Below are 12,749 nucleotides of genomic sequence, written 5' to 3' on the forward strand. Positions count from 1 at the left end.
AACACGGTAAGTATATGTAAAGTAGGGAAACATTGTCTCATCAGTTCCACTGAGCACCTTGTTGTAAGTATCCTTGTTTCAAGTATATTTCTCCAGAGTTCCAGCCCTCTACACTGTTCCTTTTCCATTTTATCTTTTAGGCAAATATTTTATTCTTGGTACACAATTTACATAGTTACGTCTTTGTAAGGAGAGTGGTCTATTTCAAAATATTTTTAGACTAATACATTTTGATCTTTATTTGCTAATGCTAATGATTTTGGACAATTTATAGGAGCCAGATATTTTGTTTGTTGGTCTTAATACAACTAACCTAATCTTCCTTCAAGGTGCAATGGAACTCACTATATCCAGTATCCCAGAACTTTATGTCTTGTCTTCTCCATGATCATTTTCCTTTCTGTTTGACATGCAGTCTTATCTTTGGATATATGTCCTTCTTCCCTCTGGGTTTCCATTACCCACAAAGCTCACTTTACTTTCTTTAGATAATTGTCCCTGAAGACAGGGACATTGTCCATAGAAAACTATCACTTTCAGAAAAAATGATTTCCCTGTGTACCATTCCCCCCAAATTAGACCCATTTTAAAAATTGTATCTTTATATATTTTTAAACTAATTCTTTGAGTTGTATTTGGAAGTATAATAACTACATGTGGCCTATATCCCCTGTGTTTTACACTTCTGTAGGAGAATATATTTTTTGAGGATTGTGTTATATAGAAATAGGAACTAGAATGGAACTGCATTGACATAGAGAATTCCCAGGTGAGGAAACTCCCTCTATCAATTTAGGTTAGCCTCTTCTCTGCCACTTACAATCTTAGCATATAGGGAACACAGAGAATTTCAGTGATTTCCTTAGAGTCACATAGCCACCACAGGCCGCTATACTGCAAAGTCTCTATTAATAATAACTATTATTATTATTATTATTATTGACAACTAAGATTGCTAAAAGGGAGGAATCAAAAATATTTTAAAATCAGACAAAAGAATCTAGAATTTCAGCATTTGGGGTTCATTTTGTATAGACTCAAGCAGGCCTACACAACTCAAAAGACCCTGAGTATCACTATATTGCAGCATAGAAAAATCACAGAATGTCAGCACTAGACCTTAAAAATCATTTAATTCAATTGTCATCTTTCACATGAGCATCCTAAGCCCCTCAAGATTAAGTGACTTATCCAGGGTAACAGAGTTAAGGAGTAGCAAAGCCATTTTCATAATAATGACCCAAGAGTCACTAAGAAAAAATTAAATCATATTGTGCAACCCATTTGAATAGTTAAGAAGATGGTAGTGTGCAACGTATTTTAAAACTATTTTCATCTAAAATGTTTAAAAGTTATACAAAAAGATTTGTTACTTAAAGAGATAAATTTCTTTAGCATTTTAGAAAACCTGGTTTTTCAGAATAATTCATTAAGTATACAAAATATTATATGTGATTTTGAGAAAAGATTAAAAAATTTATGCTGTTTTAAATGTAACATTTTGCTCAGTGACTTTTCTCATTTGCAGGGTTTTTTTCTATACTATAAGGTAAAAAAAAACAGATTTTGAAAATTACATTTTATGATCAGAGTTTTGTTTGCCTTTGTAAAGTTTTGCTATTAGAAAAGCCCTAATTATTCAACTACAGGAAATTTATAATAAAAAGTAGTACTAGTTATTGCTATGTTATTGTAATTTATGCCAAATTTAACTTTACATGTTGAATTTCATTTATCATATTGGCTTCACAGAATTTCACTCTTTCTTATAGTTTATAGTAATTATAACATATAATTATGTTTCTTCTCTCTCTCTCTCTCTCTCTCTCTTTTTTTTTTTTTTTTTTTTTTTTTTTTTGCAGTAAACTGTTGAAGACTGCTGCACAGTTTCCACTCATAGTGGCCATTGGTGTGGTTGCCTTTGGGTCTACACACTTATACAGAGTGCCGTACTTTGTAGTCATTCCTCTTTTACTCCATATGTTGTCTAATGTTTGATTTGAGGAATAATAGGGTTACTTTGGCTCTTCAGGAAGGTAACAAAAAAGAACAACACACAGATTCATCAGCTCGGATTGCAGGATCCTTTGGAGAAGACAAGTCTATTTTTACAATTTGAAAATTCAAAACTAGTTTTGTAACCCCTGAGGAAAGTATTGATGCATGGTTTTGTTTTTGTGGTGTGGTATTTGTCTACTGATCATTTTGAAAAACGAATATAAGGAGTTTAGTGGCCAAAATCTTTCAAGATTTTGATTCCTGCGCATACCAATCTGTTTGGTTTATGACACTAGTGATGTTTTTATAGTTTAGATTAAATAGACAATAACATTGTTTGTATTGACATTGCAAGTATTTCATCCGGTTTTTCTACTGAAATGTTTGTTCCTTTGTATTTACTATAGTTTGTATATTAAGAATTAAGTCTTAAAGAGGTGGATAAAATTCATAGAATCAATTTCCTCAGAAAACAAAATACCCAAGAATACTTTTTGATCAGTTTTAAGAAACCATATTTGTGAGGTGTATTGTTAACATTCTTTTATGTCTACAAGGTTATATTTGCTTTTAATTTTTCATGATCAAACAAGATATTTTTCAGCAACCTTTTATAATTTGTGAAAAACATCAATTTCAGAAGTTAAGAAAGTTTTTTTGTTTTTTTTTTGTTATTTTTCAAATGCTGACTTTCATTTTGTATTCATGACAAAAACCTTAAGACTTAAATAATGCTAATGTTGGGTCATAAAAAAAAGTTTGTCATAGTTATTCACTTATTGGCATTGAATTAATTATTTCAATCTGTGCCTTCATCAAACCTGAGTTTGGCTCTTTTCAACTTTTGCCCATTGCTTCTTGTTCTATCTTTTAGAGCCAAACAAAATAAGCCTAATCCATCTTTCATAATGGATAATGACCCTTCAAATACTTGAACAGAGTTTTCCCTCCTTTATTTTTCCTCTGGTCTCTTCTATTCTATGGGCTAAAAATCCCCAGTTCCATCAGTCCATCTTTATATAGCATAGACTTAGTGTTCTTAATTTTCCTTGTTTCCCCATTCTGAATACTGTCTAATTTATTGATGTCCTCAAGTGGTGATACCTGGAACTGGGCACAGTGCTCAGATGAGGTCAGTGACTGGCAGAAAGACTACAACCTCTTCATTTCTGGAAGCCCTGCCGGTTTTAATGTAGTCCAAGATCACTTGAAGCTTTTCAGCAGCTACATCACATTGCTGACTCATGTGTACTTGCAGTCCATGGATCCTTTTCAGATGAACTGTCTGTTCATTCTTCTCACATGAGTTCAGATGCAATACTCTGCAGTATTTGAGGCATTCCTAGGCTTGTGAAATTAACAGGGAAAAGGTATGGAGTAACAATCAACAAGCATTTACTAGGTTCCAGGTACTAGTTACACTCTGGCTATACAGAGACAAACAAAAGACAGCCTTTGCTTTCGTGTTCTAATAGACTAATGAGGAAAATAAGCAACTGTGTACAAACAAGAAAAACATGTACACGACCCTGGACAATTCATGTAATGTCTCTGAATCACAGTTTCCCCTCATCTGTAAAATGAGGGGTTGGACTACATATGACCTCTGATCTGACTCTAAGATCCTAAATGACCTGCTGACTAGCTCTAAATCTTATAATCCCCTGATTCCTTGCTTCAAAGTCACAGGCTGCTTTTGTAATTAGGCAAATATCACTTCATATCATACATCAGTCCAAGAAAACAGTCAATTCAAAGTTCTACCCTTATGTTCTTTTAAATTTATACTTATTAAGAAATAAGATTTAGTGATGCTAATTATATCAAACTAAAACGTTTAAAATCAAAATAGAAACATGCCAAAATCTTAAAATTTATAATACTTTACCAAGGACTAATTTTCCTTTGTAAATTAAGAAATTTTAAGAGCAATTATCTACTTAAGAATTTTAACCATTTTGAGGTATAATAAAAGTACATTCAATTACTCTTTCTCTGAAGGGGAAATAAATTCATTTAGAGTGAGTTAAAAAAAAAAAGCCTATAAATGAATAAAACCACCAAACACTGAGAATAACCATTTTATGGGTTTATATTTGCCTTTTTAAAAATTATTTTGATTTTTAGTATTTTTATAATAACATAATTAGTAAAAAAAAATGTATGTTCTAAAGCCTCAAAAGGGCACATTTTCCATTTCATGTTACATTTGTTTTGTATCATATTAGGTTTTTTTTTTAACATCCTTTTGTAAGTAAAATTGAGGTTTTTTGGTTTTTTTTTTAGTTTGAGCATAAAGCACTGAATTGGAAATTATTGAACAGTGTTTATAAATTTAACAACATGCACCACCAAAGCTACGTACAACTGTAATATACCTCTGGATACTTGTGCCAATGAACTGTATTTAGAAAACAGATACATATTGGGATAAAACAAAAATAATTTTTCAGCATTTCTAAGCTATCATTTTTAATAACAGATGTGTAACTGGCAAAACTTGTACTTGGTATTCTTGTTTTTCTATGTTTAAAGCTTTTTTTCTTTTTCTTTTTTTTTTTTTCCTGGCTGAGGCAGTTGGGTTAAGTGACTTACCCAGGATCACACAGCTAGAAAGTGTTAAATGTCTGAGACCAGATTTGAACTCAAGTCCTCCTGACTTCAGGGCTGGTATTTTATCTGTTGCACCATCTATCCCTCTATGTTTAAAGATTTTAGTATAATATAACAATTTTATTTAATTTCTGAAATAGTGTAATCTGGTTCTTCATTTGAAATTTCTAATTTATGTTTAATGATAATTTGTCTTCATTTGATCTTTTTGTTTTCAATAAAAGTCCCTCTTTTAATGGAATACACCAATAGTTCCATGGAACTTTGCTATAAAGCTAAGCTTCTTAAACTGTGGGTTGTGACCTTCTATTAAAATCTCATAATTGAATGTGAGGACACAAAATTATGATTTATTAACAATAAATATTTGATTTGTATGCCTTTTTATATATCTCCATATCTGGGGTCACATAAAAATTTCTTGTGTAAAAAAGGATCACAAGTGGAAAAAGTTTAAGAAGCCCTGCTGTAGAGTATATTTGGTTCATTGGTTCCAATTTTTCCAAAAAGTACTTGACTGCCAAGGTAATTAGAAAAAAAAGTTAGAATTGAACTTTATAGATCTTGTTTTACAGATATTAAAACTTTAAGACTGTCATCCTAAGAGAGAAAGTAACTTATATGGTTACTTACCTTGGAGCAATTCACCTTTTAGAGTTGGGGTTAACCATAATGATACTACCAGCAGATCTAATTGCACATATTCCCTAGGCAAAGTCATTTAGTTCAGGAAGCATTTCTTAAACACCTGTCATGCATTGGGCCCTGTGCCAGACTGGAGAATACAGAGACAAAAAAGGAAAACTGTACCTGTGTCCTTTTCAGCTCTTGAGATGACAGAAGCTTGACACAACAATCTGACTAAATGTTCTCAAATAAAACTTTAATATCAAAGTTAAGGGAAAATCAGGATGCCACATTACCATGTTAACATAATATTCTACCAATTTATTTGCCACAAAAAAGAATTACTAAAACTGAAAATGTTCAACAGAGTCAGATACTTTGCCTCCAATGTCATCCTATAAATGTAATAGATTTGCCTTTATGACAAACCCTAACACTTGTAAATTCACATATCAGGCAGTCTTGCCTTTATTTTTTCTACTTTTTAACATTATGTGACTTCACTGGCTTCTCACTGCCTACTAATACTGATAAAACCGAAAGATCATAAGATGTGCTAAGAATGACTTACTGGGAATTAGAGATCTCTTACTCTATTCCTGACCCTGTCCATAACCTAGTTCCATGACCTTAATCTCTTTTACAATACAACTTCTCTAGGTCTCGGTTTCATCATATAGAAAATGAAGGAACGGCTGATCCTTAGAAGTCCTTTATGTCTATAATATTTGATCTGATAGCTTGTCTGACAGCTACTTCAACAATTAGTAGATTGTGTATTATTATTTAATTGATTGAAAAATTGCTGCTATCCTCATGTTAAGTATTGATTGGGTTAAACAACAAGTTAAATGCTGCTGAACTTTTAGCACATGCTTTGGTTTCACTGTTATATTCATGCACAAATAGCTCAACTAGCTATTTAGTGGTAGCAAGGACCTTGTGGAAGTAAAGGACTATATATTTAATATATAATGTTCATTAATTCTTGAAGTGCTTTGCAAACCTTAAAACTATACAAATTAGAGCTAATCTCCAGATTAATGTTGTTAATATCTGTTAAGTGAAAGATATATGTATCTCATGTGTTTATATTTTGTATAGGTTCAAAAGTATATTTTTAAAGTACTTTCCCATAGTGGATTTTTTTTAATGTATTATAAATTTGGCAGTCATACAATTAGATGCAGATGATTTAAATGTTTTCTTTTTAAAATATTATAATTTCTAGTATAATTTTATAACAATAATTTAACATTTCACTGAGTATAAATGTGCAGAATACTGAGGTCAATATGACCTATATTCATAGGGAAACCAGACCAAAACTGAGCTTATATTCTCACTGTGACCTTGAATTATAGGGCAAGAGACTGTGCCTTAAAACAGTAAAGAAGAATGCCCTGTGGCTTTTTGTAACTTTAGGTTTCATTATGAGTATCCATCTCAAATTGACCAAAAAACTTTTCTTCAAGGTCAATAAAATAGGACTTTTAAAAATATGAGCTTCTCTTTTCCTTTGTATTTTGGGAACTTCATTCCAAGCATCTCCCTTACTTTCTAGAGTTTTCATTTAAAATTAAAATGAACAGTTATAGTACAAAGAAATAGGGATGACACTAGATTATTAAATTATAATTTTTAAAGCAATTGGAAGCAATGTGACCTTGACTTTACATATGAAAATCTGAACATGAACATGTAATTGTCTTAATTACCTCGCAGTCATGAATTTCTTCCCAAGATTCACTCTGGCCAGGGACCTCATCCCTCAAAGTATTTAGAAGCATGTAATATATGAGCATTTAAATGTACTTAAGATTAAAAAAATTTTTTGAATGGTTTTATTCTTATTCCATTAAATTCCTATTGGTAATGTGCTCATTCTGAGATTTTTTTTCCCTCTCCACCTCAATTACCAAGACTGAACAAATTTTTTTTAAATCAAAGAATTATGTGTATATTTTGCTAAAATAATAAATGTTATTCCAGTTTGAGCTCCAAGTTGTTTTTTGATCTGTAATCTTAATTGAATTTTTTCCACATTTGTGGAATTGATAGGCTACTTCATTTCAAGTTATACTTTAAAAAAATTTTTTTCAATTCATTCCTTTTCATGTTAAATTTTCCTCACTAATGTAATGTAAAAAATCCTCACTAATTTTTTTTTTGAAACAATAGGATTCTCTGAAAATCATTAAAGATCATGGCTTTCTTGAATAAATTGAGATGGAAATAAGGAAAAGGGAAAACAATAGAAGGAATTCATTCCCAAGCCCAGTGCTATTCATTACCAACTTTCATATTCTTAATTAGAGGCTCATAGAGAGGTCCATAATGATGACATATGAGACATAGAAATCTTTTTGCAGATAATGGTTACATATAGACCTGTGGTAACTGAATTATATTGTACATTCATTCCTATTCAGTACAAGGATTATTTCACCATAGTAAAACTACTAAACTATAACACAGACTAAAACGATAACTCTCCCAAGTCTTTCCCATATGGACATATGCATGCTTTCGTCATAATTTTGTACAGTGTTGTGCTAAAGACACATTTTGTGTATACTTGTTTTGTATAATAGAATTAATGTTATTAAATTTAACATGTAATTCACAAAAAGTGCTACTTACCATGCTCTATATAGAGTGTTGTAAATGGTTTTTTATCTTGTTTCAGCTCTCTGCTATTAGATGTAGGGTGCAGTGTGTGAATACTTCAGTCCTTGCTCAGGTATTAATGTGTGGCAGTTTTTGGTGCTTTCTTTTTAACTCATCATATTCAATGTTCTAAGTGTTCAACAATAAATTTGGTGATAAAAAGAGACTGTTGTATGAGTGGCATTAATTATGACCTCTTTTCTGAAAGATCCTTAATGCCAGTTTTGAAGTAGATTATATTTTTCCCCCAAACTTAACTACTTGGAACACTAGTAACATGGAATATAGTGGCCAACACATCACAGGGAATACAATTGTAAATAAAATTACACAAAGGATGTGTGGTGCCTATAAGATGTGAAATCAAACTTTTAGAAAGAAAGCAAGAGAAATATTTTGATGTAGCATTTTCTAGTCTTTGTTTCTGGATAGTCGATTCTTTTGGTACATTTTGATTGAAGTTTCATTGCATTTTTAAAGAATTTCTCTTATTTTTCAGAATTATGCATATGCTTCCCCAAAATAGATTTGAGATATTCATCAGTGCCTAGAATTAGGGAACCAACAGGCCAAAAAACAAAATCCTTTTGTATTTAAAGTATGTCAGTTGGGTTGTGGAGTCAGTGACCTGAAAGTTTTACTTAGGTCAGATTTTATTATAGAACTGATTTTATCTGGCCCTTTCTATAATATTTACTTTAACCATGATTATTTTATCTTTTTCTATCTCAGTCTTCTACCTTGTTTTATCCCCTTTTGAGTGGTACCTTTTGTCTCCCTCTCCCTTTCTACCTGTTTTTGAATCACTTTTTCTGCTGTCAATCTTCCCACCAAAAAATATTGTGTGCCAGGCACCGTGCTAAGTGTTTTACAATGATCTCATTTGATCCTCACAACAATCCTGAGAGATAAGTCATAGATGGGAGGGCATCGATTAAATGACTTGCATAGGGTCACATAGCTAATAAGTGTCTGAGATTGGATTGAACTCAGTCTTCCTGCCCCAGACCTACTACTCTATCCACTCCGTAAATCATTTCTTAAGTGATATTAAAAGTTATTCTCTAAAGTATGTTATTGTGACAATTGTACTATCCAACTGAAAATGTCTTAGAAGGGTGTACCATCAATGAGTGTGTGGCTTTGATAATTGTGCCTCCAGAAAAACAAGTAGAACTATTTTTTGAAAGGCAGCTATAGTGTAGAGGCTGCTGGGGAGCGAGGGGTAAATGATTAGAGCCAGAAGGCTACCACTTGGACTAGTTACTTAATCTCTGCCTCAGTTTCTTTGTCTGTAAATGGGGTGACCCACCTTGTCATGAAGATAAAAATGAGACTTTTAAGTATTAAGCACAGTATCCTTTCTTTTTCCCCTACAAGGATACACTGAGATGCCTCCATTTTTAAAAACCAAATAAAACCCTTCTAAAATATTAAAGAGTTATTGTGAATAGAGTGATTATGGACATGTTTAACAGCTATTCAGTCCTTAAAGTTTAAAAGAGAAAAAGTTAATATATTTAAAAGGTTTCTGGGCAGGGGAGTTGGTTGTTTTTTAAACATTGTGAAGTACATGAATGGAACATATTACCTCCAAAATTCAGAAATGAGGAACAAATGCCAAAATATATATACTTCTAATAATGGCAAGTTGAGAGGGGACAAAGGGAGTATAAAAATCCAGAGAAAGAAAAAGATAGTGGGGTTAAAAGATAAATAGGTATTGGGAGAAAAGAAAGTAAAGAGAGACAAAAACTATTAGGAGAGGCATCTCCAAAATGAGAATGTTCTCACATATTCTGTTCATTTCCACCATAAAATTTAAGAAAAGATTGTCATTATGAATCATCAAATATTAGAATAGGAGAGCCTTTAAAAAAGTTTAGTATAAAATATATTAAAAGTTTAGTATACTGCTTTAATTTTTATCATCACTTTTGAAAAGGAGTACTATCTATAAGAAATGGATCTGAATGAAGTATCTGAATTATCAGAGCACCAAGACAATGTGATATATTCATGGGGGAGACTGTGAGTGAAAGCAGTAGTACCTCTTAGAGAATGGGTAACATTGAGGTGGAAGACTAGGAAGTTTCCCACCCTAAAAACAGGCAGAAAATGGAAATAGCTATTGCTGAATTAATTAGTAATTAAATATATCACAACTAATAGACTCCTTTAAACAGAAGAGAATTTTAATATTCTCAGAATGTTATTTTTTGAAGAGTTGCATTATACACTTTTTTTCCCCAACTGGTACATCAGAAAAATGCACAAAATTTATCAGAAGTTAAAATTTTAAATCTATTATTTATACAAAAGTTTTAGGAGGTTAATGAAGTTAGAGGTGATCAGATTATCCAGGCCCAATATCCCCACTTATCTACAGGCACAGCTTTAAAAAAATAGCTTTTTATTTTCAAAGTATATGCAAAAATAGTTTTCAGCATTCACCCTTACAAAACCTTGCATTCTACACTTTTTCTCCCTCTCTTTCCCCATTCCCCCAAACAGCAAGTAATCCAATATATGTTAAAACATGTGCAATTCTTCTATACATATTTTCACATAATTTTGAAATACATAATTGTAGCATAATTGCTACACAAGAAAAATCAGGTCAAAAGGGGGGAAAAATGAGAAAGAAAAAAAACAAGCAAACCACAACAAAAAAGTTGAAACAACTATGTTGTGATCCAATCAGTCCCCACACTCCTCTCTCCATCAGTCTTTTGAAATTGGTCTGAATCACTTCATTATTGAAAAGAGCCACTTCCATCAAAATTGTTCATGGTATAATCTTGTTTTTGTCATGTACAATGATCTCCTGGTTCTGCTCATTTCATCAGCATCAGTTCATGTAAGTCTGCCCAGGCTTCTTTAAAATCATCCTGTTGGTCATTTCTTACAGAACAATAATATTCCATAACATTCATATACCATAATTTATTCAGCCATTCTCCACTTGATGGGCATCCACTCAGTTTCCAGTTTCTAGCCACTACCAAAAGGGCTGCCACAAACATTTTTGTACCTGTGTTCCCTTTCCCTCCTTTAAGATCTTATAAGCCCAGTAGAAATACTGCCGGATCAAAGAGTACGCACAGTTTGATAACCCTTTGCGCATAGCTCTATATAAGGCACAACTTTTTAAATGGGTGATTTTGTGGTAAGTTGGCAGGTATATCAGAAAAACTTATCTGAAGCCAAATTTATTAGAAAATATTTTTGAGGTGCTATCTCCAGCAATCTGGACAAAGGAAGTATCTCTCTTCAGACCATTCTGATTGGTTTTTTCTTTCATGAGTGGATTATCTTAAATTCCAAGGATAGAGGTAAGGTGAGGGGATCAGGGGTAGTGTAAAGGGCATAGATTTAATACTATGGGACTGGAATTCACCTAGAGTAGAAGTAAGATCTACTAAGATCTAGTGGGATCCTGCTCAAGATTGAAGAGCATGCCAATTAGACCAATCTCATCTGCCAGCCTTGCCCTTCACAGACTGGCTGAATGATATACAGAGGCTGTCCCTGGAGGAGAAAATCAGGAGAAAAGGCCCTAATTCCTAATTTAATAATTGGTTATTAATATAAGAGAAAAAAATTACTTCTCTTATTCTAATGAAATTCTAAAGAGAACCTTCCATTCATTCTTCCTTTCACACAACACAATAAGATAAGGTGTCACCTTGACAGAAGAAGATGTATGTTGCTATTGTTCAATTGTTTCAGTCATGTCTGAATCTTTGTGATCCTGTTTAGGGTTTTCTTGGCAAAGAACTGGAATGATTTGCCATTTCCTTCAATTCGTTTGGCAAATGAGAAAACTTAAATGACTTACCCAGGGTCACACAGCTACTAAGGGAGAACTCAAGTCTCAGAAACCCTATCCGCTGAGCAACTTAGATACCATAAGATAGTTACTGGCTTTTTCTTTCTTTTTTTTTTTTTTTTGAGAGGGAGACAATTGTGATAAAAGACACAGCAGCAGAAAGTTGATGGAACTTTCCAAACCTGAGCAGTGACTAAAGAGAGGAGGCTTAAATGGGGCACCATAATACTGTCTCTGGGAGTCCTGAAGACTTATGAATTGATGCAGAAGACTCTGGGTCAGGTGTGATCTCTAGGTCCAAGTCTGGGTTAAGTTTCTGGGTTCTGGGAGCTTGATAGTCATGGACATCTATGACTCATGGCAGAGTAATGAAGCTTCCACATGAGGCAGAAGTTGAAGGCACAGCTGTCCATCCATGCTCATAAACCTGGAGTCATCCTCCTTTTCCTCCTTCCTTCTTCCCACCATGATTAATCAAGCATCAAGTTTTATAGACTCAACCACACTCATTTACATTCATTCCATTTACTTTTCCCATACAGCTTTTATCTCAGTTCAGGCATTTATCACCACTCTCCTAATTGGCTTACCTGCCACTCTTTTTTTGTTTTTCTCCACCTGTATTCTTAGTATCTAGAATAACCTGGGCTGAAGTCTCTCCTTCCAATTAGTGTCCAGGTAACAGAGGCAAATCCCTGCCTCACTTCCCTAGGCTTGAGAGGGACTTTCTCGACAAATTTGCTTTTTGTCCCGCTTGTAATAGTAATAATAAGAGCGACCCACCTGTGTCAGCCTCCTTTTTCAGTGGGAGAAGCCACTGAAATTCTCTGTCTTTCAAATGGAGAACAAATTGGTAACCTTAGCTTAGAGTCAGTCTGAATCCAAGCATAAACTAATTGGAGAAAAAGAAACGGTGGAGGGAGGTGGGATAAGGTGGGAGGAAAGTTTGTGATTGTTCCCAGCACTGAAGTTCCTGCTGCTACTGATGGATGCAGGGTGAAAGTGGGAG

The 12,749-nt window shown here is 33.2% G+C and overlaps 1 protein-coding gene across 1 annotated transcript in view; it reads left to right on the top strand.

Annotated features, from left to right (window-relative positions):
• The window catches only part of LOC127554443 (GPI inositol-deacylase-like), an 81,200-nt gene extending 73,128 nt beyond the window's left edge, over positions 1-8,072 (top strand). Inside the window, exon 25 of the mRNA XM_051985967.1 lies at positions 1,863-8,072. Coding sequence (XP_051841927.1) covers positions 1,863-1,998 — 136 coding nt within the window. The 3' untranslated portion in view covers positions 1,999-8,072. The remainder of the gene's footprint in view (positions 1-1,862) is intronic.
• The last annotated feature ends 4,677 nt before the right edge of the window (positions 8,073-12,749 follow it).

The sequence above is a fragment of the Antechinus flavipes genome, chromosome 3 (genome assembly GCF_016432865.1).
Source record: "Antechinus flavipes isolate AdamAnt ecotype Samford, QLD, Australia chromosome 3, AdamAnt_v2, whole genome shotgun sequence".
Classification (NCBI taxonomy): Eukaryota; Metazoa; Chordata; class Mammalia; order Dasyuromorphia; family Dasyuridae; genus Antechinus; species Antechinus flavipes.